The sequence below is a fragment of the Protopterus annectens genome, chromosome 2.part0 (genome assembly GCF_019279795.1).
Source record: "Protopterus annectens isolate FY-2018-M chromosome 2.part0, PAN1.0, whole genome shotgun sequence".
NCBI classification, from domain to species: Eukaryota; Metazoa; Chordata; order Ceratodontiformes; family Protopteridae; genus Protopterus; species Protopterus annectens.
Window position 1 is genome coordinate 258,221,803 of NC_056728.1, and position 26,850 is coordinate 258,248,652.

Consider the following 26,850-nt stretch of genomic DNA (forward strand, 5'->3'; position numbering starts at 1 on the left):
AATTGTATTTGTTCTGTTATATACAAATTATATATATATATATATATATATATATATATATATATATATATATATATATATATATTTATTCAGATTTTATACTGGTAATTACATCATTTTGTATTTATTAACACAATTTTTTGTCTAATTCTCCCAGTCCTGAGTGTATGCCCCCTTTGAGGTGGTTTTTATACAAGATTTTACACGTGATTTCACACATATGTACTTTTTATATATGTGTGTAATTTCATGTTGTATTTAGTAACATACAATGCATTTATATTGTGCACTATAAATTCATGTTTATTATTTTAATGACATTTGAGCTTTTAAATGTTAACAGCTGTATCTTATAATTTACTTGCTTTATTAGCAGTAATGTGTTTTAGTGACAGTCTTTTCAGCGTTTGCTCAAATGTGCACTTATATAGTATTTTTATAAAAGGTTGTATTGCTTTAACTTAAGGGGTTGGTCTTGAATGTTTTGTAAGCTGACGTTTAATTAACGTATTCATGTGTTCATTGGAAGCATATTTGATTGGTTTATGTTGTAGGCATGATTTATTTAAAATGGTGCTATTTTGTTTTTTAAATTGAACTTGAAAAAGTCTCCTAATGTGGAGATGAAAGCGCTTGTTCTTTTTTTCGCCTTATTAAAAGAAAGTGATTTAGTTAGCAAAGCTTGGACACTTCTTTGCTGGCGTATTATATCCTCCTGGCCTGCCGTTTTTGTATTTCAATTTTGTTTGCTGTTTTTATACTCTGTTGACTTTATAATCATGGTTTAAAATTGGAATGGGCTTACACGAAGCTGGGTCTGATGGGTCTTTACAGTCTAAGTATTATAGCCACCACAGCTTTCTTCCAGGATTCTTGGTGCTTCCATTCATTTTAAAGTACTGTTACTTAACCAGACATTCTAGATCTTTATCACTTTCTTCTCTCCTAGCTACCAAAGTTGCACAGACATACCATCTATTCCTGCAGATCGATTATACATCACATTTTTAATCTCATCTCCTCCTATCTCAACTATTAATTTTAAAGCCTCACCTACCTCTAAACCTAGGCACACAAGTCTTCCATAAATATTTCCATGTGTGTTTGTTCTTGATTTCCATGTTTCTCTGCTTTATACCAATGTTAATAACATTTCCAAAATATCTGTACCACCTTTACAAGACTTCTGGTTATTCTTGTTATAAGCTCTCTGAGCTTTGCAATCCTTTCTACTTTCAGTTGTGCAAGTCAGTGTGCTAAACGTTTTTGTACTCTGTAGTTGTACCGTTTTTTCTTCTGTGAGATCCCTCTTATTCTGCAATACTTTGCAAGTTTCTCAAAATAATTCTCATCATTTCTTAACCATCTCTCTCTTTCTATTATTTCTACACTATTTTTAAACTCAACTTTTATTTTATCTCACTCATTAGGTATAACTTCTGAAGAAACTTCTATTTTTCCTAATAACTCACAAACAATTTCCAATACCCATTCCTTAAATTCTTCTCTTTTACCAGGTAAGTGGGGAAGTGCCATTCTCTCATTTATACTTCATTACACCCTGCATTATTTTCTTAGCTGATGTCCTTCCATATCATTGTTGCAGTATTCTTCACCCAATGGATCTCCTGCCAAGGATAGCCCAACATCCAGGCACTATACCAAAAGTCTTTAGCTCTTATGAACACCGTATATCACACATATGTCCCCTGTGCAAAATGAAGGGCATAAGGGAGGCATGTTGATGCAAACATTCAGAGCTTCTTTGCCGCCAGTTCGAATCCGACTACCATTACTGAATGTTGGTCTGAATGCCCTTCCGCTGTGCTGGTTACTGAGCCATTTTTTTCAGAAAAATGCCCTGTCGGGGTTTCTTCCCTCTTTTTCTATTACTATATGGTACTGTGTTCATGTCATCTAGGAACGGGAGAAGTCAGTAGGGGAGGTAGATTCCCCATAAAGACCATCACGGCCAGTGTCTTTTTTACTTCTGAGTTTCCCACGATCATACACAGTACTCTATCTGCCAAGCGTTTGTGCCCAAGACCCTTCATAGTTGTCTCTCCTCCTTGTCTGTACATCTTGAGAATCAACAACTTAAGCTGTTGGCTCAGGGTGCTATGGTGGAATCCTCCCATCCCAGGGGCCAGCTGTCTGCCAAGAAGGTCGAAAAATTTAGGCCTAATCCAGCTGCTGTCCAGCCTCCCCAAGATGCATCTCTAGAGGCCAGTGAAAGCCTTGAGGAACATCCAGTGCTTATTTCCGATTCCTCTGCTACGATCCTGGAGACTGGGATGGATCTGACTTCTCGCACATATTTTCCAACGTCTGCATGCGACTCTGAGGGGGAACCTCGGCTAATAATATCCGTGGGACTGAGGGAATTCCTCAGATTCTGGTAAAGGAGTAAATGTCTACCACTATTACTGAGGCTTGTCAAGACGCTGACCCTCCAAGAATTTTTCAGCCAAATGTTACACAGAAAAAGAAACAGAAGACTAAGCATATCTTCCGTGCTGTTAAGGATCCCCAGCGTGAATGGCAGGATTTTACTCAGGGTTTGTTTAATGCTTTAATGGTCTTGAAGCCTCTTCAAGGGGTGTCTGTCCTTGCTCCTCCAGTCTTCAACTCCTGTTAAATGGCTGAGGGAATTGGAAGAGTTGTCCTTTGGGGATACAATAGTTCATCATGCAAGCAATAAAAACTGTTCCCAGGTCTCTGACATTCAAAGAAAAAGTACTATGAGCTCCTGCAAATGGAGTCTCCAAAGCCATCAACTAACCTTCTGTTCTGGCTGCCCCATTAGATAACTTTTCTGCAGCCTCTGTTGCTCTTGACTCTAAGCCACCTACACCAAAGAAAGGTTCTACAAGGTGTCTGAGGACTATACATTTCTATACAAGTGCCATTTTGCTGATCCTTCTTTGGCATCTGTTTCTTCTGATAAATCCTCTAAGCTGTTGCCATCCACTAAACTCCTTCCTTCTGATAAGGATAGTTGAGCTATGGAAAGGTCGGGCAAGAAAGTTTATACTGTTGCCACCTGGTCTTTTAGGGCCATTAACTACCAGACTCAATACTAGCTATGATTTTTAGCCCCCCGCTCTAAGGTTTCTAAGGTGGTATCTAACCTTCCTGATTCTGATGGAAATTGTTGTACCTACCAAACAGAGGTGTGTTTACATAAGCTACCAAACAGAATATGTAAAACAAAAAAGGTATTATTAAATATAACAATGTTTACATGACAGAATGACTGCACTGTCAATATTAACATACAAAGTAAATGATATCAGGATAGATAATAGGTGAATAACAATGTACATTAAGAATGTACAGTTGTGTACACTTGCCATAAATGTAGATGTTCGAGTATATTTACTGTTGCAGTTATCACCTGTGGGTTATCCCTGCTTTGGTAGCCCTCAGTCGGCCCGAATACCAGAGTCAATGTTTTTCTGAGTTGGCTGCTGTCGCTTGCTTCCTGACGTCAGTGCTATAAAGGAAGGCAGCTGATGCCATTACATCAGTTTTTCTTGCCCTAACCAGTCAGAGGCCCAAGTAAATATGGTAAAATGGTCCTGGTGGCTAAAAGCCACAGTTAGAAACTTAATGTCTCCCTAAAGAAAGAAGATACAAGGGGGAAGGAGAGTGGGAAACAAGGACTGCAACAGTGAATACACTCGAACACCTACATTTATGGTAAGTGTACACAACTGTACTATGTTCTTCGTGTTTCACTGTTGCAGTCATCATCTGTGGGAGGATTCCCAAAGCTGAGGAGAGGTGTGGTAGGATTAATAAGAGACCTAGGAATGTGTCAGCATGCCCTGCAGAACTGCAGAGGCAAACCCTGCCCTAGCCTTAGAAAATAAATGTTAGTGGTAATGCTTGGTAAAGGTATGGACAGAAGTCCAGGTGGCAGCTTCCAGGATTCCCTGGTGGGAACTCCTCTGAGAAATGCTGTGGAAGTGGAGGCTGCCCTAGTGGAATGGGTTTGAATAGACTTGGGGGGGGGGGTTCCCATGCAATCTGTAGCAGAGATGGATACAGTGCAATATCCATTTGGAAATGGTTTGTTTGGAAATGGGCTTCCCCTCTGCCCCTGGGGCAAAGCTGACAAGTATTTGGTCTGTTTTACTGAAGGGCTTTTATTAAGGTCCAAATAGTATCTGAGGTGTCTGTGCACATCTAGTGAGTGGAGAATTCTTTCCCCCTTATTTTGAGGGTTAGGAAAGAAGGTGGGTAGATGGATGGCCTGACTGAGAGTTACACTAGCTACCACCTTGGGCATAAAGAAGGGATTAGTCTTCAGGGAGACCATGTCTGCATGGAAGACAATGAAGGGCTCAATGACCTTCAGCGCCTGAAGCTCTGAAACCCTTCTGGCTGAGGTGATAGCTAGGAGAAAAGCAGTCTTTCAGGAGAAGTATCTTAGTTCTGCTGAAGCAGCAGGTTCGAAGGGTGGTAAAGTTAGTTTTTCCAAAACATAATTCAGGTTCCAGGCTGGAGTGGGTGGCCTTCTGGGAGGTCTGATATTAGAAGCCTCTCTGAGGAATTGTTTAATCAAAGGATGGAAGAACAGGGGCTGTTCTGTATCAAAAAGAGCTGAAATGGCTGAGGCATGGATTTTAATAGAGGAGAAGGAGAGGCCACTATTAAGTAGCTCTACAAGGTAGTCCAGGATAAGAGGGATGGAAGGTTGTTAGGTATTGCCCCCTCTGGACTGGCTTCAGGAGCAGAATCTTTTCCATTTTCCTGCGTAAGATTTTCTGGTACCAGGCCTTCTGGCCTCTGTGATATCTAGGACCTGTTTAACAGGGGCCCCTTGTTTGCCTTTAGAGTATTAGCCATGCTGATAGTTTGAGCGTCTGCAAGTCTGGGTGCAGCATTTCAGCCTCCACCTGAGTTAAGAGGTCTGAGATCAGGGGAAGCTGCCTGGGAGGCTGTAATGTCAGGCTGCGCACTAAGGGGTACCAATGTTGTCTGGGCCAATCTGGAGAAATGAGGATGGCCTTTGGTCTCTCTCCTCCCTTAATTTGATCAGTACCTTTGGAATGAGAGGCAGAGGAGTGAACACCTTCCATGCTAGGTGGTGATACTCTCTGGTACAGAATGTTTTCAGCTGATGGTTGAGATCCGAAGCAAAGAGTTCCACCTCCAGAGTCCCCCACACCTGAGTGATTTGTAAAAAGATTTTTCTGTGGAGCTGCCATTCGTGGGGGTCCAGTAAGTTTCTGCTTAAGTGGTCTACCAGGGTGTTGATCCCTGGTAGGCACTGGGCTATAAGGTGTAGTCCCATGGAAGAGCCAGTCAGCCAGAGGTTCATGACTAGCCTGCACAAAGGGTAAGATTGGGTCCATCCCTGTTTGTTGATGTGCCACATTACTGTGGTGGTGTTTGTTCTGATAAGGAGGACCCCTGGCTTGAGATGGGGTTAAAAGGATGTCAGAACCTTTTGTAAAGCCATCATTTCCTTCTGGCTGATGTGCAAGGGAAGGTGCTGGGCATCCCAAAGACCTTGAGTGCACCTGCCTTCTAGGTCAGCGCCCCAAGCTGTCTGAGGCGTCGGTGGTAATGGTCTACCCGGTTGGGCAGAGGGTGAATGAAAGACCCTTCTTGTGGGCACAGACCCCTGCCCACTAGAGAAGCACGGCCCTTTCACAGGGGATCATAGGGAGAGAGGTCTCTAGAGGTTGTGCGTGTTAGTACCAAAGGTTCTTTAGGTACCACTAAAGTTTTCTCATGTGAAGCCTGGCCAAAGGAATTAGAAGGATGCAAGATGCCATGTACCCAGATGCTTACAGGAACTTCCTTGCAGTGAAGTGACTTCTGGAAGCCAGCTGGGTAAAACAGAAAGGCAGGAAGCTCTGCTTTTCTAGGGATAGGAAGGCTATTTGGGATGCTGTGTCCAGCAGTGCTCCCAAGAAAATGATCTTCCTGGAGGGTAAAACAGAAAGGCAGGAAGCTCTGCTTTTCTAGGGATAGGAAGGCTATTTGGGATGCTGTGTCCAGCAGTGCTCCCAAGAAAATGATCTTCCTGGAGGGTGTTTGCTTTGATTTCTTCTCATTGATGGTGTACCCTAAGGAGGTTAGGAGGGTTTTGACAAAGAGGTGGTCCTTGAGGAGCTTTTCTTTGCAATCTGCCTGCATGAGGCAGTTGTCCAGATAAGGGTAAATTTGTACATTTTTCTGTCTCCAAAAGACTATGGCCGGGGCTAAGCATTTGGTAAATACCCTGGGAGCAGTAGATAGGCCAAAGGGTAGCGCAGAGAACGGAAAGTGTTGTGAGTCTGCTCTGAAGCGAAGGAATTTCCTGCAGGATTCCCTTATAGGGGTGTGGAGCTAGGCATCTTTTAGATGTAGGGTAACTAACCAGGCATTTTTTGTCAGCATTGGCAGCAGCTGCTGCAAAGTTAGCATTTTGAATTTAGGGACCACCAGGGAGGTGTTCAGAATGGAGAGATTCAGGATGGGGCACCAAATGCCATCTTTTCTGGGAATAAGGAATAATCAGGAATAAAAGCTTTTACCTGTTTGATCTGAGGGGACAGGATCTACTGCCCCTTGGGATATGAGACATACAAGAGAAAATACCTGGCTACAATAAGAGCTCTACGACGAATGGGTCTTGCGTTAACGAGGGCACAAAACTGGCAATGGGGGACGTCATGGTCTGCACCGAAACAAGTGAAGCAGTATGAATGGAAGTCTCGGTGTGGTATTTGCTTTCCACAGGCGAGACAATTGTTAACTTTTTCAGACATTGGTTAGTGCAATTAAAAAGGATCCTCAACAGAGTACTTAGCTTTAGACGCTTTCAGCTGTAATTCAAACTCTGGGACTGACCGGCACACTTGCGAACTGCTTCTGCTACGGGCTCCACGGCAAGAAAGACTGATGTAATGGTGTCGGCTGCCTTCCTTTATAGCACTGTCAGGCAGCAAGCGACAGCAGCTGACACAGAAAAACATTGACTTTGGTATTCGGGCTGGCCAAGGGCTACCACAGCAGGAATAACCCACAGGTGATGACTACAACAGTGAAACACGAAGAACATCTGTAGGGTACAAACAGCAATGCTACAGGAAATAAACAGGAATGAACACGTGAACTTGAGGATGCAAGGGTTTCAGGTTGGAAATTCAGTAAAATATCAGAGTCAACAGAAGATGGGGTAATTACAGTGGTAGGGAAAGGTTCTCCCATTACTTAATAGCAGAAGAAGAAAAATAGCAATGGCAGACTTATGGCACTGACTGTTTACTGGCAATAGAGGAGGTTTACTTTGACATATGTTTATATTCCACTGAAAATGATGATGTTCAAGTTTGGAAGGATTTAGGGGGAAATAATACATTTTCAACAAAGTATTTTAATTATGAGTGGCAACTGGAATTTAATTTCTAAGGTTTGTCTTTTCGGCTTTTCCCAGGTAGGGGTCGCCACAGTGGAACTCCGGTCCGCTAATGATTGGCAGTAGATTTTTATGGTGCCAAGTTGCCAGCCCGACACCCAACCTTCAGCGAAGGCACGCCCATTCACACACGTCTTTCGGAGACCACTCGACCACTGGGAGGACATGCAGACTCCACACAGAAGGCACTCCAGACGATAATCAAACAGGAGAACCTCTTGCTGTGAGGCAACAATGCTACCGCTGTACCACCGCGGCTTACAATGGAATTTAATTTATAATGCACAGTATATATATTAGGGGGACATAAAAGGGAGGTTGCAACTAGAAAATTTAGTTTTAAATAAATGCATGAATGTATTTTGTATGGAGGGTATTATTTCAGTACAAAAGGTCAAACAGAATATGCATACTATTCCCCAATATAGGCTTAGTTTGACAGAATTTATATACCACACAAGCATGTTCACTTGACTCAAGGCATTGACTCATGCAACATCTCTATCTGACCCCGTCCCTTTAAGAAGCAGGGAAATAAAGTACAGGAAAGACACAGGCACTTTCCTATATACTTACTGAAAGGCAAAAAAAAAAAAAAAAGGAGGAGCAGTCAAGTTAGATTTTGAGAGCTGTGCTGCTAGAACAGATATAACCCCCCCCTGAAGTTTTAAGCTGGCACTTGGACAAGTTGAAAATGGATTTCTAAAATATAGTACAAATGAGGGAGAAGGAAAATAGGAAATATTTACAAAAGTTGGCAAAAGTTAAATCACTGCAGAATAAAAAAGGAAATGTGTGTGCGTCATCCTTCGGATGAAACATTAAACCAAAACCCCATTGGCCTGAGTTGGTGGTAGCTCAGGTGGACACAAAAGATCCTACATCACCTATTAAAAAGAATACGGAAGTTACCCAAAGGCTGCCCAAATTTCCTCTAGTAGTATAAATGCTACCTTCAGTCTCCCTTGAAAAGATGCTACTAGTCTAGTAGAACAAACCTGGGCAACAAAGGATAAATAAACAAAAGAACAATGAAAGTCAGACACCCTTCATTATTTAGTGACTGCAAACCAACAATTTGCCAGAAAAACACTTTCTTTAGAGCACACCAAAAATTCGACACAAAAATCTACCCATTTTGTGACATTGTATACACATGATGTGCACTGTGCAGTAGTCCTTAGCATGTTTCACTCACAAAAATCAGACACAATCAAAAATAAAGGGAAGTGGGCAAATGGCTAAAAAATCAGAAAAGGGCAAATTTTAAACACTGCTCTTATAAACTTAGAAGTTTGCTAAGATAATAGGTTTTGTAGTAACATGCTTTTTATGAAGCGTGAAACTCATCTAATTATTCAATTAACTTTAAACCTCAATGAGTTATGGGAAAACTACACATTTTGTAAAAGCTAGACACTGTGCAAAATTATGGGTACTTGTTTTTCATTTATTGCCCAGTGAACCCATTATATAAACATGTCCCTTTTCTGGAGCAAGTTGGGACTCTAGGACCATTGCCTGGTTAAATGAAGGATGAAAGCACAGGTCAAAGCAACCATTTGCCAAAACAAAAACAAAATAATTATTAATAGTTCAAAGCCTTTATACCTCCTTTACAGTGTCCATTAAAAGCAAACATATAACCAAACTGCTAGTCAACATCAGGGAGGAATTAGATGATTGTCTAAGCACTCAATATAGCAGGGTGAGAAAGCTGTTCTACAAAATAAAACACTTACCTGGTTAACAGCACACATTAACCACTTGTTGAATACTTTTCTAGTGCAAGACCTAAACTTAACAGCACTTACGGGTGCTTAACAAAAACTTCTTAATGACATCCAAGTGCTTTTAAGATCTAGGGAAACATGTTTCTTTTTCCTGATTTTTGGAATATAATCATAGCACCCCATGAACTACAAATTAATTCTTTGCAAAGTTTATTGTACTGATAAATACAGCCATCACCACTGCAGTAGACAGTTGTCTACTACTACAGTTGTGTGATAGAGTTTGCTGCAGAAGGGTATAGAAGAAATTTAACATAAGGTCAAAGGAGGAGAACATACCATCCCTTCAGGTCCTTCAAATGGCAATTTAGAAGGGGGAGGGAGGGAGGGATGTTGCACTAGATGGGAAGTGGATAAAAGGATCCAGCATTATGGTAAGTACATAGCTTGTCATTTTACTCATCCCTTTCATCCAATTTGACTGATGGGTCGGAATTCCCAGCTAACAAGAACACCTGGGTTGTATCATGAGAGCAGACCTTTGTGGATAGTAGCTTCAAATGAAGCCCTAGACCAACAGATAACATCCAGTTTGTAATGCCTGGCAAAGGTGTACAACCTAGACAAAGTTGCTACAGCACACATTTTATCAGCTGAAGAATTCTTAATGAAGGCTGCAGAAGTAGCAATTGACCTTGCAGAATGACCCTTCCTACTATATAGTAAGGGTCAGCTGTTTGTAGATCAGATGAATGAAATATAGTCAGAAAACTACCTTTACAAAGCAACTTTGGACATTTTAGTATCAGGTTTGCTGGCTGCAAAAGGACACAAAGCTGAGTTTTTCCTAAACAGTTTAGTTCCATGAAGATAACACATATAAACATCCAAAGCATACAAAATGTATTTTTTTTTTGTGTTTTGGAAAAAAAATACTGTCAGATTGGTTCAAATCCATATTGGATGTTACCTTAAGGGCAAAGGATGCAGTTGTGTGTAGTGAAATCTTGTCCTTATGGAAAACTAAATAAGTTTGGGCTGAAGACCAGGCCTGTAACTCTGATACTTTCCTGTCTGAAGTTACTGCAAAGAGAAACGTGGTCTTCCATGAAAGAAATTTAAAAGTGGATGATGTGGCTCAAAGGGAAGTTTTACTAGGGCCTCAAGTAAAAAATGAAGGCCCCACAGAGGCACTGGTTCTCTGACCGAAGAAGTGTTCCTTTAAGAAAGGGTTTACAAATCCTATGAGAAGCTAAGGAATGGAAGTCAAATCCAGCATAAAAGCTATAGACTGCAGCCAGTTGTACCTTAATGGTGGAATAACTACTGCCCAAGTCAGATTTTCTGGCAAGGAAGCATTAGCAGAGTCAATGCCCTGTACAATTGTCCAAAACACAAAAAGTTTCTATTTGCTTCAATAAACCTTACATGTGGATTCTGGAATGCATATAGGCTATGAATAATTTCACTAGGAAGTATGGGTCACTGGCCATCATGGAAATTAGAGAAACTAAATGGTTAACGTCAGACTGCACAGATATGGGTACGGCAACCCAGATGGGTGACATAGTGGGTCCTTCTTGGAATCCAGGAGCCAAGAAGGCCTCATGAAGTGAGGTTCTAGCAGGTAAAATCAAATTTACCTAGGACAATAAGGAGTCATGAGGATTATTGTGGCTTTGCACAGCTTCAGTTTCTGTACAAATGTGGGTATCACAGGCAGGGGATGAAATGCTTAAAGGAGCCTAGAAGACCACTGCCCAACAAGAGCACCACTAGGGAACTTCTCCTTCGGTGAGATCACGGGAAATAAATTGCTGCACTTGATGATAGGTTGGGAGGAAAACAAGTCACAGCAAGAATTGTTCAGGTGAGATGAACACCTGTTGTGCTAATGTCAGATTGCCAGAGCTCTCCTGAGGAGTCAGGATATACCTGCTAAGTCTGCCAGCAAGATAGTTGGTTTCCCCAAAAATGTGCATTGCTATCAGGAAGCAGTACAAAGCAACTTCCCATTACCACACTCCCATAGCTACACTGCATAAGGAGGTAGGAAATGGTTCCACCCTGTTTATGTACCAAACCACTTTCACAATGTCGGTTTGGAAAGAAATTAGCCCTGGAGGTAGGACATCTTGTAATTCCTGAAATGCTGAGAAGACTGTCCTTATATGAAAGTTGGTCTCTTGTTGATTCCACATACCTTGGATTATCCTTCCACAACAATGAACCCCCCAGCCCAAAGTGGAGTCATTCCATGGCTACCATTCTTGCAGGAGTCGGGTTGCAAAACAAATGCTTTTCTGGAGAGAATTAATGAGCAAGTCAGCCACCACCACAACTGAATTTAACAAAGATTTAATGTTTTACATCAGAGAACTTGGTTTAACATGAGAATACTATAAATGACCACACAAGATTCTTTTAAAGCAGCAAGGAAGTCAGTTGTGTAGGTATCAAAACACTCTAATATGTCGCAGTCAGACAGGAGTCCAATCTGAGTGGTGTGTCAGAATTCCCACCTACAAGAACATCTGAGTGGTATCATGACAGGAGACCTTTGTGGACAGGGGCTTCAAATGAAGCCATAATGTAAGGGATAATGTCCAATTTGCAATGCTTAGAAAAGGTGTGCAAATTGGAACAAGCTGCTGCAGCACATACATCAACTGAGGGATTCTTTCTAGAATGAGACATGGTTCTGCATGGCAATGGATGGTTAACTGCAGAACACATGAATGAAATACATTCAAGAAAACCAGCCCAGCAAAGTAACTTTGGAAACTTTAGTACCAGTTTTTTTTTTAGCTGCAAAAGGACACAAAAAGCAGAGCTTTTACTAAATGGTTTAGTTCTGTGAAGATAATACCTCAGTTTATTGCTGCTTCAACAAAACAATCATTAATCATCACCAGGGAGTTCTTGCTTCAGCTCAGTCTGTCTTTGGGGATTATCTAAAAACTATGAAAAATTAATTCTATAACCAACGTAGGCAAATCAATTCATCACCTGTCACTTGGACACAACAACCTGCACTATAATTCTGCTTTTAGACAAGGTCCAAAATTTAAGAAATTTGGTCAAGAATCTCCTCCAAATTGATCAACTCCCAGCCACCTTAGTTCTTCGAGTCCTGGGGTTAAAGGCCACATATATGACTCAAACTTTACCTTTAGAACCCTGCATATACTTCATCCTAACATCTAACTATCTATTTCTCCATCATAGTATTAATTACTTGTGAAAAAAAAAAATCACTTTACTACTAGATGTATTACATGTACATTTTGCTTTTATTCTATTTGAATGTCTACTTTTAACTGTACTTGTACTAATCAATGTCAAATGTACTGCAATTATATACTTCAATAATATGTAAACAGATATTATCTTTATCTCTTTTTCTCTTTTACTATACATGTATCTGCTTTTCAAGCATGTATTACTTTTATGTGATTTTATTTTCTCTGCTTTTTAAGCATGTATTACTTTGATGTGATTTTCTTTTAACTGTTTTGGAGCTTATCTCCCCGGGCCTCTACTGAAAATGGACATATATCCAGTTAGACTAGCCCGGTAAACAAATGTAAAATAAAAAATAAATAAATAAATAAAATCATTATTAATGGTCCAGCTCAAATGATTTCACATTAGCATATTACAATAGTTGCACAGGATTTTGTTGCAGCCAGTTGTCTAAATGTGGAAACACTCAAATCCCTCAGTCAGAAATTAGTTGTGACCACTGCCACCTGAGACATGGTTCTGAATTGCAATTGACTAGCTCTCAGGTGGAAGGGTACAAATCTCCTGGAGGTTTGGCTATCTTGATCTGAAGGTGAGTGTCTTGAAGATATATAGAGTACATGCAATCATATGCCTGAAGAATGCAATACTGCTTGCATCATGACCATTCTGAAACAGGAATTCTTTACTTAAGTGTTTAGACTGGCCAGAAGTTCTTGTTCTTTTCTCAGAACCAAAAACAATCTTGATTAACAGTCTGACCCTGTCTGATCTAGAGGGTCCTCTTGGATGGCTTTTTTTTTTTTTTTTAATAGGAGACAATCTCTCTCTTGGCCACATTTGATTGACAAGGTGGCATGTCTAGAAGTGGGCATCTTGTTTAAAGTGATAAATGGGAAAGGATTTGTATAGCTTCTGGGTATTATCCTTCTTATCCAAACTTCCTGTGAGACCCACAGCACACACAAGAGAGTAGATGGATAAACGCCCTCTGACCGTCTCCAAAGTGAGCAGTGAGTCAGGGACCATTAAGCTGCTTGTCACAGGAAGACCCACAGTATCCTTGTTTTTCCGGACGACCCTGACCTCTGTAGTTGCAAGCATTAAAGGGGCCACTTCTGCCATGTAGTCAAAGGGTTGATACTAGGTTTTTCTAAACGATAAGGAATTTGTATCTCTTCTGAGTCCTACACTATGAGTAATGAAAGGCCTCAAACCTGACCCCCAACAGCAGAAAGAATTTTCACATAGTGCTCACACTTCTGCATCTTCTAGAATATAAAGACCAAACAAGCATTACCTGTCATAAGTGTCATTTGCAAAGGACACTTTAAAGTTGTCCACAAAGTTGCCAAGATGAAGTCGGGTATGAGGTCTCATCGTAATGCCAGCACCTGTCACATGTGCTGCTCCATCAGCAGCATTATGCACGAGTCACACAAACGTTTTAGTAATATTAAATATTGCGCCCAAGGTGGTATTCATTTCCTAGAGTCTGAAGTAGGTGGTTTCTGCAGGGAGGTTAAAAAAGAAGTTATGTACTCACCATAACTTCCATGCGAGTTGTTCATCTCACCTTCATTCTTACAGATGGGTTCGGAGCCAATCCTCGGCTCCGAGTTGGCCTACTACAAAGCTTGAGGTCTTGAGACAGGGACAGCCAAGTCCCTATACCATGATGCATCTAGAGTTACCTCAGATCTTGTTTGCTGCATATAATACCATGAGTCATTAGGAGAAACCCACAGAAAGATTGAGCAACCAGGAAAAAAAAAAGTATCTCGGTCCTCAAAAAACCCTGGAGGGGGAAGGAGGGTGGGAAGTAAGAATGAAGGCAAGATGAACAACTCACATGGAACGTTATAGTGAGTACATAACTTCTTTATGCAAAGTTGTTCTATCTCGCCGTTCATTCTTAAAGATGGGTAGCGTCCCAAGCACCATCTTTCTCAGGTGGCTCATGGGAATATGTCTTTCACGACAGTAGACCCAAAGGAGGCCCTGTCCCTGGAGGCCTTGTCAACTTTGTAATGAGTGATAAAGGTATGAGGTTTTGACCAAGTAGCTGCTGCACAAATGTCTAAAGGAAGCCTAACAGAAAAGGCAGAATATGTGGACACTGCTCTGGTAGAATGAGCTTTAATCTTGTGTTGTAAAGGTAGATTAGCAGCTGAATAAGTAAATGTGATACAATCAGATAACCATTTAGACAGTGTTGTTTTTGCCACTGGCATACCATTTCTGGAATCTGAAAAGGAAGCAAAAAAAACTGTTCTGATTTTCTAAAGTCACTTGTTCTATCGAGGTACAATCTGAGCTGCCTATGAACATCAGGCTTGTGCAGCACATACTCTAAGTTGTTGGTGTGTTTGGGAAAGAATACTGGCAAATCTATGACTTGGTTAAAGTTAGTTTCAGTACAAACTTTGGGTAAAAATGAAGGATTTGTTCCCAGGGACCCTCGGTCAGCATAGAAAATCAAATAAGGAGGCTTTATGGACGAGACCTGAAGCTCTGACACTCTACGGGCAGAAGTGATGGCTACTAAAAAGATAGTCTTCCATGACAAATATTTCAAATCACATGATGAAGCTGGTTCGAAAGGTGGGAGAATAATCCATGAAAGCATAAAATTTAGATTCCATGGAGTACAAGGGGATTTCACAGGTGGTATGAGATGAAAGATCCCTTTGAGAAAGGCTTTGGATAGTTTGTGTGACATTATGTTCAATCCTTCAAAGCCAAGGTGAAAATTGGAGACAGCAGCAAGTTGAACCCGAACTGTTGCTGCTGCAGCTCTTTATCAAAAAGCATAGTCAAGAACTCTAATATGGAGGCAATAGGGGCTTGGTAGGGATCAATGTTATTTTGAGAATCCCATATAGAAAATCTTCTCCATTTGCTACGATATAGCTTCCTAGTAGAGGACTTAAGAGAATATATCAATATCTGCTGCATTTCATTTGAGAGGTTATGGAACCTGGCTATGCTGGGAATTGGAGCAGCCATGCTGTCAATTTCAGGGACTGAAGAGAGGGATGAAGAGCCCCCAACGAATGCATCAAAAGATCTGGAATTGGGTCCAGAATCCAAGGGTCTTCCAACTGATGAAGTTGAAGGAAGGGGGACCAAATCTGATGAGGCCAATGAGGGGCTATTAGAATGATGGTCTTCCCAGGGCTTTTGCTTTTTGCAATACTTTGGGTATCAAGGGAATTGGTGGGAATGCACAGAGGAGACCCGGAGGCCAATCATGTACAAGAGCGTCCCTTGGGGCTTCTCCCGGAGGGGGAATCAGGGCAAAGTAGCTTCTTTTTGTGTTCATGTGGTTGGCATAAAGGTCGCAGCAAGGCTGGCCCCACCTGAAGAAAATTCTCTCAGATATCTTTTTTTTGAGGGACCACCCGTGAGGCAACAAAACTGCCCTGCTCAGTTGGTCTGCTATCACGTTGGATTTCCCTGGGATGTGCATTGCTAACAGAAAGCACTGTGTGGATGTAGCCCACTGCCATACTCTTAGGGCCTTGCGAAAAAGGGGATAGGACTTGGCTCCTCCTTGTTTGTTCAAGTACCAGACCACTGACATGTTGCCCATCTGAATTGCAATAGTTCCCAGAGGAAGAGAGTCCTGGAAGTACTGCCATACCAAAAGTACTGTTCTCATCTCCAGGACATTGATATGCAGATGTCTCCCCTGTTTGGTCCATGTGCCTTAGGCTGTTCTTCCCTGAAAATGCCCCCGCCCCCCCAATCAGGGAAGCATCCATGGTCACTGTGGCCGCTGGTAAGGGTAGTACAAAAGGACAACCTAAATTGATTGGACCTCCTAGGGACAGGCTCCATGGTGTCCGGAGACTCCCACACCCTTCGTGAGACCAGCTCCATGAGCTCATCAAAGGGCAGACACACCCAAGATGTGGAAGGTTGAGACCTGAAAGCCTTCAGGAGAACAGACTCATCTTTAGTAGGGTTGGTGGATTTCAAGCCACCCCTCTGCCGAAGGATTTCTAATATCTCAGCAAATGAGATATCTTCAGAGGGGGACCCTTCTGATTCATCTAAGTCGGTGTCTGACATGAGAGACTCCTGTAGGGAGTCTAGATGCTTCCTCTTACAAATTCTCTTCCTGGAAACCTCATCAGTGGGGACTTCTGGTGAGGTCTCGGAAGAGCAGGGGCCACCCAGTGGGGCTGCCTGAGGCTCAGGGTCTCTATACTTCGGCAGGATCTGTGAGGCAGAAGTGGACACAGGCGCGTTTGGGGAGGAAGTAGTTGGACCTGAAGTTGTAGATGTTTTTGGAGACATCACACTCCTCATGGCCTCAAAGGCACCTCTGCTCCGATATGAAGGGACCACTGGATCCAAGGAAACCATCGATCCCTTTGGCACTAGGACAGTGGGCTGTGAACCAGAGGTAGGAGCTGAGCTCATCCGAACCAAAGCCCTGAGAGGCAAAGTAGGAACAGACAAGTCAGTCCGACTATCCTCCCCGGACCCAACCGGAGAGTGTCGGTTCCTAGACTCCTCGATCAGCACCTGAGGACGTCAGAGTAAACAGAGCTGATGGCACTGGAACAGGAGTCGGTTCCGAAGGCTCAACAACCATCAGGTCAGACTCCTCTGGCTCCGAAGGACCAGTAGGGCTCGGAGGAGGAAATGAAGTTGATGCCAATACAGTTTTTGTTTCCGAAACCGCTTGGGTAGGAGCAGATAAAAATTTTGCAAATGCCAGTGCCTGTAGCAACTTCTGCACCACATGATCCACATCCAAATTGGAAAGGCTGATCGAGGACTGATTGAAGAACTGGCGAATTTAGTACCTCTGATACTGGTTCCAGGACTGGGGACTGGCTCCAAAAAGACAACACACTCGACTCCGAGGGCTGTGGAGCAGACGTCAATGTTTTTTTTTTTGTTTTTTTTTACTTCCAAAGTAGAAGAAGCCATAGAAGACTTTGAAGATTTTCTAGACCTGTCCTGGTCACTCAAAGCTTCCCGAATGGACGGTTTGAGAATTCCTCTATCTATTAGCTTTCTCCGTCTCACCTGAAGAACCCTGGAAGAAAAAGAATGACAAATGGAGCAGCTTTCCTGTAGGTGCAAGGCTCCAAGACAATACACACAATTGACATGGCTATCAGTAACAGACATTTTCTGTCCACATTTTGGACATTTTTTAAAGCCTTAGGAGGCTTATCCCTATTCCTGGTCAGCCATAATGAACTATACAGTATCTAGAAAAAAAAATACTGTAGTATAAACAAAGACTAGACACACCCAAAACTAGTTAAGTAAGCCCCCCCCAAAAAAAAACTATGGGCTAAACATGTTGTGACTAAACTGTCACTATTAAAACACACAATCACAATTTATTTAAACCACTCTAAAAAAGCTAAATATATATATCAAAATACTGTGACTAAACAGTCACCATTCAAAAGCACACAAACTACTTATTTAAACTACTCTAAATATAACAGGCCTATAGAAAAAATGAAGGCCAGAGAGAGCTATATCTAACGATGAAAAAGTACACCAAAGGGAAAGGGAATGTACACTATAAAGCTGTAAAAGCTAAAGGTACTAAAGACTAACTCTAAAAGTAGAGGAAATAATGTTAGCTAGATAATTTTTGGAAAAGAAAATTGTACTGGCCCGTGCTATGTGGGGAACCTCCGATCTATTGCAGTGGCAAACTAGATCTGGGGTAACTCTAAGTGCATCATGGACTAGGGACTTGACCTCGAGCTGTCTGAAGACCTCGAGCTTTGTAGTAGGCTGACTCGGAGCAGTGGATCGGCTCCGAACCCATCTGTAAGGATGAACGGCGAGACAGAACAACTTCACATTACTTGTTCAGCTAGATGTCTTTGGAAACCATTCATCTGGATTGTGTATCTCATGGCCCTAACAGTGAAGGCATTTGAAGCATACTCCTGCTTCATAACTTATCCATGGCCCTATACTCCTCCTTAGGTGGATAAACAGTAGCTGTGTCACTTAACAGCTTTTGCTTTGTAGCAGCTTCCACAATAACAGAATCCAACAGAGGACCAAAACTGTCGGTCTTTGGGAGGTCTAAGAATTTTGTCAGGCTTTCACGGTATTGATTCATAGCTGTTGGTCTCCTGCCATGCCCTTCTAGTGGTCAAGTCGATAAGGTGGTCCACTGGGATACCCACCCAAAACGCAGGGAGGAGGGCCAAGAGATAGGCCTCATTCTATGTCTGCTTTCCCTGATGCTACTGCTGGTTTTCAGCTTGCTGCTGTTCATCTGCTGTAGAGTGGCCTATATTTCAGGCTGGTGGGGTGAAGCCTTTAAATGCTTGCATATTTTTCCCATTTTCTTCTTTCTGAGACGGTCTCTTAAACACAAAGCTAATATCCAAGGGTAAATTAGAATCCTGGATTTGACAACACCTAGCAATCTTAACCACTCACTCCTCTTACCAAGAGTTAAAAGCAGCAGTTTTGGACAGTTCAGAAATATTCTCCCCAGTGGGGGCATCTGCAATTCTCAGTAAAATCATCAATACTTATTTGCATTTCTTTACTGGGAAAGTCTGAATGGACCATAAAAGACCCAGGGATTAAAGTTAAATGCTTGTTTAAAAACAATGAATAGGTGGCAGCAAAGCTTGGGTAGCTAGCACACTTGTTTACTATTTTTGCTATTTATATAGATACTGCAGACATACAAAGCCCCATTTTAATGTAGGCCCTAGGAAAAAGCTCAAAAAATAACATAAGAAACAAGTCAACAGTAATTACAAAACAGAATAACTGACAGCACAGCTCAGGTAACCAACAATCTAAATTAACTTTTTACTTACATAAAGACATTCAAGATATAACATCATTGCATCTAGCTAAAAAACACAGATATACACTTAGTTAATTGCTGTAAAATGTCAAACTGTGCAATACAAGTCTGACAATTTAAGTCCCTGATGCCAAGTGTAGCTAAAGTACTCATTTTCAAACCGATCAAGAGCATCAGTTTCACTGTCAGATGGCAGTGATCACAGTATTCAATGCTGCCTAATCCCTTATGAAGCTAAATGAACCATCAGACTTTTATACAGGTGACAATGCTGCTCAAAGCACTCGATAAGGGCTGCAAACAGCAGCTGGCATGGGGTCTTGTTCCTGTTCTACTTCATGGACGATATCATGAGAGGAATCAATAAAAGGTGATAAACAAGACTTACTTATTCTTTTTTGACTGGGTTAGGCCCACTAGGCTTGTAAACTCTTTTCAAGGGATACCCAAGGTAGTATTTATACTACTAGGGGAAATTTGGCAGGGTATCAAGGAACTTCCCTTAGTCTTTTCAACAGACATAATGGGATATTTTACATATACCTGAGCTACCACCAACTCAGGCAGATGGGGCCTTAGTTTAACATCTCATCCAAGATTAAAGCATGAAAAGGAGAGGGAGAAACAAAGGCAGTCTTCAGGAACAAAATCTATGGTCTGCCAATACCTGTTCCAGATATCTTATGTCACGAGAGTGAGATTTTCCCTTTTTTTTCTCTTCCTTTGGGATTTTCTTTTTTTTAACCTTATGAATATTTACCTGAATCTGTTTAGAGCTTTTCTTGTCACTTAAGACAGTAGGAGACTATCTCCTGTTACACACCTTCCCTTAAAATAATGTCCACAGTGGAAAAGTGGGAAACTCCTGTATCTGGAAAATATTAATGATACTATACTGCCTACAACAATAAACTCAGAAATGCCCGATACTTTCTCAACAGATTCAGAACATTGCGATCTTAGTCCTCTTAACCTGATGGTTTCTGCAGAATTCCTGTGTTTCTGTTTAATTCAAGTTTTCTTTATAGATTTAGTCACTAAATATGACAGATGAGCAGTATCAGAGAAAATATCCTGTATTTTATTTTCTAGAAATACTAAAAGATTCTTAACTCTTCTAACCACAATGTTTTATCTGAATGAAGCAACACTCTGATGATCAAATGTTGAGACTTCAGTGTGGACTGCTGAAAAGTCTGGATAAGAACTGATGTCCAACTTCAGCAGACATTTTCAGTAGATGTAAATGAATCCTGTAACGATGATCTATGTGTACATGTTAAGGATCCATTTAAAGCATTCTCCCTAGCCCAGGTCATAACTCTTTTAATGGAGAGAATTTAAAAAAGGAGTAAGACTGAAATGCAATGGCGTAACATTAAAACAGAAAATATATAAAATTATGAAACACTTCATAACAGATGAAGTGACGCACAATTTACTTTAAATGTAGCACCTACAGAGTCCACACAGTGAACACAGATGCAATGCAAACAGGAGACCATTATCTAAAATATTTATATATAAACATGCCAGTCATGCTCAAGCACACTACATACATAATCTTCCTGTAAGCGGATCAAAGGCAGCATGCTTATGTGGTCTTAAACCGTACACGATATAAACAGAGACACTGTACTATGCACATAAGTGACAGCAAAACTTTAAATAGATTAAAGCTGAATAAAAACAGGCATTTTACAAAGTGATCAATCCTCTATCAGCATCACTTGTACTTCAAGTCATAAAGGTCTAAAAAATTGGTCTTTAAAACAGAAAACTAAAACTGCAATTTAATTCTGCCCATAACCTTACTGAGCTTTTCAATCTTTGTATCCTACAATATCAGTAATAAAAAAAACACACACAAAGCTAAATAAGGTCACTAGATAAAGATCTGCTTACCAAGAAAAGTAGTTTATTCGTACCCTGTTTTTGTAAATTAAAATACCTCCTGACATCACACCAATCATGATTTCAGTGTTACTCTGATCCTAGAAAGATAAATTAAGTACAAATCATTACAGGCATCTATAGAGTTCTGGAAGTTCATGTTCAAATATAATTGTAAATCTTTTATTTTGCTTCTACAACAGCAATGGAATAGGGTCAAATCTTAATGCATAAATTGCGAAGGCCTAATACTTTACTGAAACATTTTCAAAATGACAATGTATCAGCATACAAAAATATAATAAAATCAAACTGAAGATTTACAACAAAAGTACTTACCATGTGGTACCACAGCTGTGTAATAGTGAAGCAAAATTAGCAAATGTGTAGAATATAAGACACTATGCAAAGGTCTAGCTGCATAGAGATAACACCTTGAGTGTCACCCAGAACATCTAGGATTGATCAATTTGCAACTGAGGTGATGGAGTAGACTTGAGAAGATGGGAGTGACAGGCTGATGACTGCTCTCTATTCCTCGAGGAAGGGAGGCAATTGGCTCACTGGTGGACAGACATCTAGAACAGCTTGGCTGCCATTAGCTGTAATTTCACTAGCAGTTTACGGAGCCAGGTTAGAGACTTGCACACCAAGAAGCACAAGTTATAACAGGCTCAGGTGTGTGCGCGGATGCACGTGGATTCTGAGCCAGTTCTGCAAGGCATCCGTGGCTATTGCCAACTCGGGGAATTAAGCTATACATGAATACTCTTCCTATGGTTGTATGGCTGTTCTTTAGCCTGCTCAGCATTGGGCCATGCTCAGTAAAGCTCACCAAGGCATACTCTCAGTAGAAGGGGGAAAGGTTCAAGGAGTTGGCAATGGATGAATGAGTGACAGTGTGAAGGGAGGGGAAGGAGCTGATGGCTGGTAGGTACGATGAAGGGGAGAAAACAGATTTTAAAAAAGTGCTCATTTCTATTTAAATGTGCCTAATCTGATGCTGAAACTGCAGAATGTTACCCTCAAAATATGCAGAAACAAAAAAATAAATCTAGATGTTCAACTGCAAAGTTTAAAGTACCATTCAGTGGATGACACTGCCATAGCACCCGGTTGTCAGACTGGCACAAAAGTGCTACTACTATGAATCTACATGTATGATTTGCCACTCCCTTTGACATTATTTCTATAATTATAATTTGTAATTCTGAGGTCAGCTACTATTTGATTTCCTCCCTCCCACTCTGAATTTACACTAGTAGCCTTTGTAAGGCAGTGTGGTAAGAGTGACTCTCTCAATCATTCTGGATAACGTTTCTTAACCTGGGAAACTGCATACAAGTTACTGTACAAGCATGGCAGAACTTCACACAAAGTAAGCACTTAGTATGAATCATTAGGCAATAAGCAATGGCAAACAGCATATCAACAGTAATCACTTTAAAATTTCTGCAAGAACAGATATGTTCCCTGTAGTCTCGGTTTCTTCATTTACTCCTACCAACTAAGCCAGTCTGTGCTCCTACTTTTATATCTAATTACCCCTGTAATAAGGGGTTAATTAAGTCATCTTTGCACCATGGACAACAGCCAGAACTGCTGGTGTCAAACTCACTCAGGTTTCAAACATTTTATTTTTACTTTATTTGTTAACTTATTAATGCCTACTGTCAGTTAAGTGTCACATTCCTGACTGCTGGCAGGCTGGATCACAATTGCCTAGAACTGCGAGTCAGATGGAAAATTTAATTTGAGAAAATCTTTTCAGATGAGCAATAAAGTAGCGTTTTGTTGGGCGGCCATGGTGGTGCAGCGGTTAGCGTTGCTGCCTCACAGTAAGAGGTTCTCCGGTTCGATTCTTGGCTGGGGTGCCTTCTGTGTGGAGTCTGCATGTCCTCCCTGTGGTCGCGTGGGTTTCCTCCGGGTGCTCCGGTTTCCTCCCACATACCAAAGACATGCAGTATGTTGATTGGACACACTAAATTGGCCCAAGGTGCGAGTGTCTGCATGTGTGTGCCTTCTGTGGAAGGTTGGGAGCCAGGCTGGCAACTCGACACTGTAAAACTTCACTGCCAATCATGAGTGGACAGATGATCCGCTGTGGCGACCAAAAGCCGAAAGAAGAATAAAGTAGCGTTTTGTATTTTCTGTTCAGCTGAAGTAATTTTCTCGCATTTAACATACTTAATCACATCACTAAATACTGCAAATTCAGCACTATGATTAAGTTACAGTAAAACAAAAGTGCTCCAGTCTGCCTTTGAAGCATTATTGGCTTACACAAGGAAGCGCACACAGCCAGAACTAGCGGCGTGATTAACATTATGGTGCAAGTATTACTGGTGGATTTATTGAGTTAACAGGAAAGTGAACTGCTCCATGGAGCCTTTTCACTCAAAACTTATACTATTTTAAAGAAAGTTTGAATTTACAGTTATTAGATTTCTCATAACATTGCTAAGCAAAACTTTTAGTCAGTAAAATGAAGGATTATGCAATGTATAAAGAAAAAGCAAAAAATAATTATGACAGCATAACAGATTTTGTACAGCGAATGTGTCGTTTATATATTTTAGAGAAGGATAACAATGCAGAGGTAAAATGGTGTAATGTTACATTTGGAATAATTCTGTAATTAGTGTGCCAGTACTGCGGTGGTGCAGCAGTTACCATTGTCACCTCACAGCAAGAGGTTCTCTGGTTCGATTCTTGACTGGTTTGTCTTCTGTGCGGAGTCTGCATGTCCTCCCTGTAGTCATGTGGATTTCCTCCAGGTGCTCCAGTTTCCTCCCACATTCCACAGACATGCAGTAAGTGGATTGGACACACTAAACTAGCTATAGAGGAAAGAGAGTGTGCGCAAGTGAGTGGTATGAATGAATTATAGCAGCAGGGCTAACCAACCAGCGGTGTAAATCTTGGCTCAAGATGATTGTCACTGTGGAAGTGACACCCCAACCCACCCATGTAAAACGGGAAAAGGGGCTGATGATGGACAGAAAAAAAATACCACCAATGATTACCTTTGGAAGCAGTATGTATTTGACAACAAAGGGTATTTACATAATCAGTGTTAGGGTTTGATGAGGGCAAGGTGTGTGTGTGTGTGTGTGTGTGTGTGTGTGTGTGTGTGTGTGTGTGTGTGTGTGTGTGTGTGTGTATACGCGCAAGAGAGAACGTGCAATAAGCTAACGTTCACTATAGTGGCACTGTATTTTTCTCAGTTAACAATTAGAAGTTAGAAGTGTACACAGACAATATCTATCTTTTTTGGGAGCAGGCTGTGGGTGAAAGTGATGGACAATAACCTGATCATTGACCATGCTTGCTGTGGTGAGGAAAGGTATATAAAATTGACATCAGCAAGCTAAATTATACTTCTGTGGTCATTATTTCTTTCACTTTCAACACAATAAAATATCAGAGTATACACAAAATGTAGCTGTCGATGTGGGGAGGAAAACAGGCAGATTGTGTGTGAAAATAAAAGGCAATTGCACATTCACTGTTAATCACTGATATGGCTTGTAAGGAGGAGGGAGTTCTGCCTGCCTGAGAGTGACAAGTTTGAAATACGGTACTGTTGCTGGAATATCTCATTTCCTTACAATCAGATTGTGCACAAATAAACTGGCTTTTTTTTGGGTGTGGGGTAGACTATGTGAAAGCAAAGGGTAATAATTTCATCACTGTTACACGATCAATAGCTGGGAGTTGCTAAAATAAGGGGGGGGGGTTAAAAAATTAATAGCTGGAAGTTAATGGGAAAAAAAAGTTATGTACGTATCAGATCACTAGATCTTTAATAAATACTTGCACTGTAGGTAATAAAACCAAATGCCATTAGCATTAGGACCACTAGGCACCAGGAAGTTTTCAAGCTGTTCAGTTTCTCCATCTGGTTCCCACAATATTGCTTATTTTCTCTCTCTACAGTTCTGTATGGTACAAGTATCTCATTCACCTTAAGCCAAGTGTCCTTAGATTGATTTCCATTGAGGCATTAGGTTTGAATAATGGATTTAATATGACCACCACTCCATTCTTTTGGAAAGTGAGATGCAGCGCTTTGACGAAAGGAGTTGGTAGTTAAAGGACAACTAAACTCTACATGTAACATTTCCCCTTCCTCCATTTCTATCCCAGTTTACTTTTTCAATGCACATCAAACTGAAGCTGAATGAAATCACATACTTTCTGTAGGAATTAGTCTACCTTGCAATTGCATCACAATGTCTATCACAGCTGAAAGCATTTTGAAAAAGAAAACAAAAAACAGAACACCTGTAACTAGTTCCTTGTTTCACACCCATTAAGGTTATAAAGCTATTCAGGCTCAAAATTCTTAACTCTCAGATTTCGGTGCTGTCATAAAAAGCTGCATTCTTTTCTCTTTTCTGGGGTTGTAAACCTACCTTTTATAGTAGCACTCTGGTTGACTCGGGGAGGGGAAACTAGAAGAGAAACTCAACAAAATGGCACTTTTTATTTATTTTATTTTACATTTGTTAACTGGGATAGTCCGACTGGATACATGTCCATTTTCAGCGGAGGCCCAGGGAGAAAAGCTCCAAGGTAGAACATACAGTAAAAATCACAAAATGATTACAAGTTACACAGCGTTTACAGGCTCCAGTTGAGCAAGCAGGTAATACAATCATACATTTTTTTTAAAACAGTGTTGTCAAATTGACTAGGCAATGTAACATGATTACAGACTATAGAGAAGGACCTAGTTGGGTTTTGAACAAGGACATAGCCAGTGAGTTTTAAAGTATAGGTTGAGGCTTTTTTTGAACTGATTAAGAGAGGGTTCAAGAGTAAGATCAGCAGGAAGAGAGTTCCAAGTTTTGCCAACAGAGTTAGCAGACAGTCCCCAACAGAGTTGTTGATTTGGATGTTTGAACCAGTAGTTTATTAGAAGAGCGAAGTGACCTCAGGTTGCTATAAGGGTTGATGATATTTTTAAGTGCAGGCGTATGATCAGGTTGGTTGAGAACTTTATGGGCAATTATAAGCTGGTTGTACTGAAGTAGGCTAGGCCATTCTAGCCACCCCAGAAGATTTAGGTTGTGACAGTGGTGGGCCTATAGGCCATGCCTGTTGCAAATCTAGCAATATGGTTATAACAGCTGGAGAGTTTGCTAACAGCGGATTTGTTCAAATTAGTGAGTAGAGGGGAGAGTAGATGGGAACGAGCAGCTGCAGTCCTAGCAAATGGAGTAAGGAAAGGTTTGATCTTATAGAGGGAGAAAAGTTTTTTGTTGATGGTTTTGATAGTTTGAGTGACATGGATACCAAATTTGAGGGTGTTGTCTATTGTGGCACCTAAGAGTTTCATTTGCACATCTGGGGTGATAATGGTACCATTATTAGATTTTATGGTAAAGAGCAGTGAGGAAGACTTAGAAGTGGGAGAGAAAAGAAGCAACTTTATTTTGTTAGGGTTTAATATCAGCTGACTGTTAGGGAGACAGTTTTCAACTATAGTAAAAGTATTCTGGGTTAATGTCATTAGATCTGTCGGGGAGGTGGCCGAACAAATCAAAGTGGAATCATGCGCATATTGGATACAGGTAGCATTTGGGATGACAGTGGGAAGGTCATTAATAAAGACAGAGAAAAGAAGGGGTCCTAGTATGGAACCCTGGGGGTCATCTAGGGTGACGAGTAGACAGGTTAATAGTTTGTCCTGCTATAGGATGGCTTGTTGTCAACCACACAGGTAAGATTGA

At 41.1% G+C, this 26,850-nt stretch overlaps 1 protein-coding gene across 1 annotated transcript in view; it reads right to left on the bottom strand.

Annotated features, from left to right (window-relative positions):
• The window catches only part of PTPN4 (protein tyrosine phosphatase non-receptor type 4), a 3,248,454-nt gene that overhangs the window by 2,064,142 nt on the left and 1,157,462 nt on the right, over positions 1-26,850 (bottom strand). Inside the window, exon 9 of the mRNA XM_044060734.1 lies at positions 21,125-21,213. Coding sequence (XP_043916669.1) covers positions 21,125-21,213 — 89 coding nt within the window. The remainder of the gene's footprint in view (positions 1-21,124; positions 21,214-26,850) is intronic.